Source organism: Penaeus chinensis, chromosome 2 (genome assembly GCF_019202785.1).
Source record: "Penaeus chinensis breed Huanghai No. 1 chromosome 2, ASM1920278v2, whole genome shotgun sequence".
Classification (NCBI taxonomy): Eukaryota; Metazoa; Arthropoda; class Malacostraca; order Decapoda; family Penaeidae; genus Penaeus; species Penaeus chinensis.
This window is the reverse complement of record NC_061820.1, coordinates 39,955,725-39,959,315: the sequence shown is the minus strand read 5'-3', so window position 1 is coordinate 39,959,315 and position 3,591 is coordinate 39,955,725. Positions and strand designations below refer to the sequence as shown.

The following is a 3,591-nucleotide window of genomic DNA, read 5'->3' as shown; positions in this document are numbered from 1 at the left end:
GTAATATGTGATCTGAATACAGAGAAAGCTGTGGGACCAGACAATTTTAGTTCCCACTTCCTCAAGAACTGTGCATATAATGTTGCTCTGCCCCTTATGTGCACATAGCTTAAGCAAAGTCAGATTGCCAATTGAAGCCTGATGATGGGCTTCATACCACGCTTGTCTATTGCTTGGTTACTTAGGCTTTATAAATTAGTTTTAAGTGAATATCCTACTTAGTCGTAGGATATTCAGTCTAGTATTTTACAAAACACATGAAAAAGGTGATGATATAAAATCAAACAAGAAGTTAGTGGAATATTTTATTGAAACTGAACATTGGCTATTTGTCATACAATTGTTCCACATTCATAACCACACAGATCTCTCAATTCTTGGAAGCAAAATCATTATTTTTAGTACCTACTCAAAAATAGTGTTTGCCTTAGTCACGTACAAATAAATGATTTACATACAAACGTTACATACAGAAAAAAAAAAAAAAATCTAGTAACCATTAATCCTTCTCAATTTAATCATCACAAATGACCTAAGGTAGTTTACTTCCATTAATAAAAAAGGCAAACCACTGACAAACAGTGAATAGATCCACTCACATATAATGACGTCCCATAAATTCAGAATACAAAACCAAATATTGGCTCTTTAATGTACTTTGTATATATGAACCTGTCTTGCTCATTTGCTTCACAAAACGAAATATAGAATCCGTCACAAAAATAATATGTACTTTATAATACAAGCTTGGAATTCTTGTCTTAATGCTTAGAACTAGTATTACTACATGTAACATATTCAGCGTGACAACTACACCCCTAGTAAAAAAGAAAAAAAAAGAAAAAAAAAAAAGTAATGCCACTGAATGAAAAAAAGCAAACAGTTTATTGCCAGTCTTTAAACCAATAAAAGTGCATCTCCAAGATATACACTAAAATGCTGTCATCATGCATTCTTTTTGGGAAAAATGTTTAAAAAAAAAAAAAGAAAAAAAAAAAGGAACATTTGTAGCAGACAGATTTCAACATCCACAGTACAGATCAATGAAAAATCATTTGTAGTTTCTCCTAACTTCCCCAAGACATGAAAAAAAAAGAAAAAAAAAAAACAAAAACAAAATAAAAACGGAAAAAAAGGAAAGAAAAAAAGAAAAGAGAAAAAAAGCAACATTCCAAAACTTAGATATTGTTCAAACTCAAGCCTGCTGCTTTTTTCTTCAGTTTTCTTCCTTTCTTTTACATGGGAACACTGTAACATTCAACCACACAGCATCCTAATGCCTTGAGGAACGGTGTGACGAAGACTCTCTCTCTTCCCGCGTTCTGACGTCACGCTCCCTTTCTCTGTCCCTGTCGCGCTCTCTCTCTCGCTCTCGCACCGGCTCTCGCACGTCCTCCCTCGTGCTGCGTTCCTCGATGCGCTCGCGTGTTGGTCGTTCTTCAATCCGTTCTCTTCTGGCATCCCGTTCGCGGTAACGCTCATCGTAATATCTGGAATTTTGTGATCTTCATTTGCATAAAGAAAATAAATTAGATGTTATATCTAAGCTTAAAGTGTAAAGACATTAACAAAGTCGTTCCCCATACATGAAAAGCACGTTTAATTACAGTTTGACCTACATTTTGTTCTGTGAATTACTACTGTGAATTCTACTGTCAGTAGTTTGCAATTTACTTTGATCAAATGACATTTAGTCCAATCAATGTGAAATAATATTCAAAGCAGAAAAAAAATGATATGCTGATCAGCCACACTCTACAGTAATCCTAATCTTTATTATCAATATACTGTAAGCAATCACAAACTGTGTTATACTACTAAGCACAAGTTATAACAAAATAGCATACTTCTGATAGCATGTGGAGATATTAAAAAGCATCTTTCCCTTATACTTGAATATCTCTAGTAACTAAACTGTTAATATGATTTTTAAGATTATTTTCAAGTACTGAAATAATTTTTTAGATGCTATTTTAAAAATGCAGAAATTGATTAAATGTTGATAATTAATTATAAGAAATATAAAATCCTTAAAAAAATATTAATAATTATAATAATGGCTTCATGGCTTTATGCATAACCTACTTTTCCTTATGACTTTTCTAACTTACCAAAGAACAGAACAAGTAAAACAACACAACTCACCTCTCACGATCCCTGTCCCTCTCTCTGTCACGTTCGCGGGCTCGGTCATATTCCCTTTCTCTGCTGTAGGACCTTTCATAGTCCCTCTCACGCTCCGCAGCCCCGCGCTCTGTTGTCCCCCTCTCCCTCTCACTGCGGTGGCGTTCGTATTCACGGTCCCTCGAGTGCGATCGAGAGCGGTCCCGGTATTCTCTCTCTCTTGAGCGTGATCTTTCCCGGCGGTGTCTTCTGCTTGGGGAACGCGATCTCTCACGTCGTTTGCTGGAGCCGTAACTTTTAGCCTCGATGCCATGTAGTGTGTCCTAAAAGGGAAAGTGTTGTCAATTCTAAAGTTTCCTTGGCACAGCTCAGCTCTTAAAATGCAAATACCTTCAGATGTATATCATGTAGGTTGCAATACATCTCTTGCAATACGGTTTAAGTCCCAATCATACGCTGTGCAACATTCTTCAAATAACGACCTTAACCCCTTAACGACGGGTCACGCCAATAGGCGTCAAAATAATCCACTCGAAATGTGGCGTGTGGCTGTACACTGCGGCGGCGCGCCAAAGCGCTACGAGCTGGTGATTCGGATTGATGTACCAAACTCCCGTGCTCAAAGTCGGCACGTTGCCATTGATCGCCAGAGCATAGAGTTCTTTTTAGTTTTCTTCACCCGTCACCAAGGGGTTAAAAGATCAAAATCTCGCATGAAAATGTAACCACATACCTGTAAAGAACTTGTCAGGATTTTACAGCGGTCGTCGTGTGCAACTTTAGACTGTTTGATCAAAGATATGGCAGTCACAAGAGTTTCAATTGCACTGGCATATTCACCTGCAATGCAAAAATATGCTTAGCATCCAACTTAGTATTCCTGAGAAAACTGTAATAATCAATGTAATATACAATGAAATACCAAAAAATATACATAGAAGTGAAAAAAAAAAAAAAAAAAAAAATCACAGAATACTAAATTGTGTTTAATATCAGTAAAAACAGAAAATACCTGAAGATGCATCTGCAACAGCTCTTGCAATTGCTGAGCTTGAAACGGTTCTATTACGATTCATAATGTCTTCAAACTCGGCTTCTGAGAGCGGAGGTGGACCATCAATGCGATGATCCCCTCCAGTAAATCCATGCTGAAGGGGGGAGGGGGGAAATGTATACATATACATCCTCATACATTAAAAATTTAAAATCTTATGCTTTATGTTAACTATTTTAACCCCTTAACGACGGGTCACGTCTATGGACGTCAAAACAAACCGCTCGAAGTGTGGCGTGCGGCCATACGCCGCGGCGGCGCGCCAAAGTGCTACGAGCCAGTGATTCGGCTTAATGTACCGAACTCCCATGCTCAAAGTCGGCGCGTTGCCATTGATCGCCAGAGCGTAGAGTTTTTTTTTGAGTTTTCTTCACCCGTCACCAAGGGGTTAAGAGTATAATAACGGATAATTA

The 3,591-nt window shown here is 37.7% G+C and overlaps 1 protein-coding gene across 5 annotated transcripts in view; it reads right to left on the bottom strand.

Moving 5' to 3' along the window:
- Window positions 1-292: 292 nt before the first annotated feature.
- Window positions 293-3,591, bottom strand: part of LOC125031894 (cleavage and polyadenylation specificity factor subunit 6-like) — a 40,977-nt gene continuing 37,678 nt past the window's right edge. For 3 of the 5 annotated variants that reach the window (XM_047622895.1, XM_047622912.1, XM_047622928.1), the window contains 4 exons: window positions 3,137-3,272; window positions 2,858-2,964; window positions 2,146-2,447; window positions 293-1,505 (listed from right to left, as the gene is read on the bottom strand). In XM_047622895.1, the coding sequence (XP_047478851.1) occupies window positions 1,274-1,505; window positions 2,146-2,447; window positions 2,858-2,964; window positions 3,137-3,272 (777 nt within the window). In that variant the 3' untranslated portion in view covers window positions 293-1,273. The remainder of the gene's footprint in view (window positions 1,506-2,145; window positions 2,448-2,857; window positions 2,965-3,136; window positions 3,273-3,591) is intronic. The other 2 variants (XM_047622904.1, XM_047622921.1) reach the window with 2 other exon arrangements.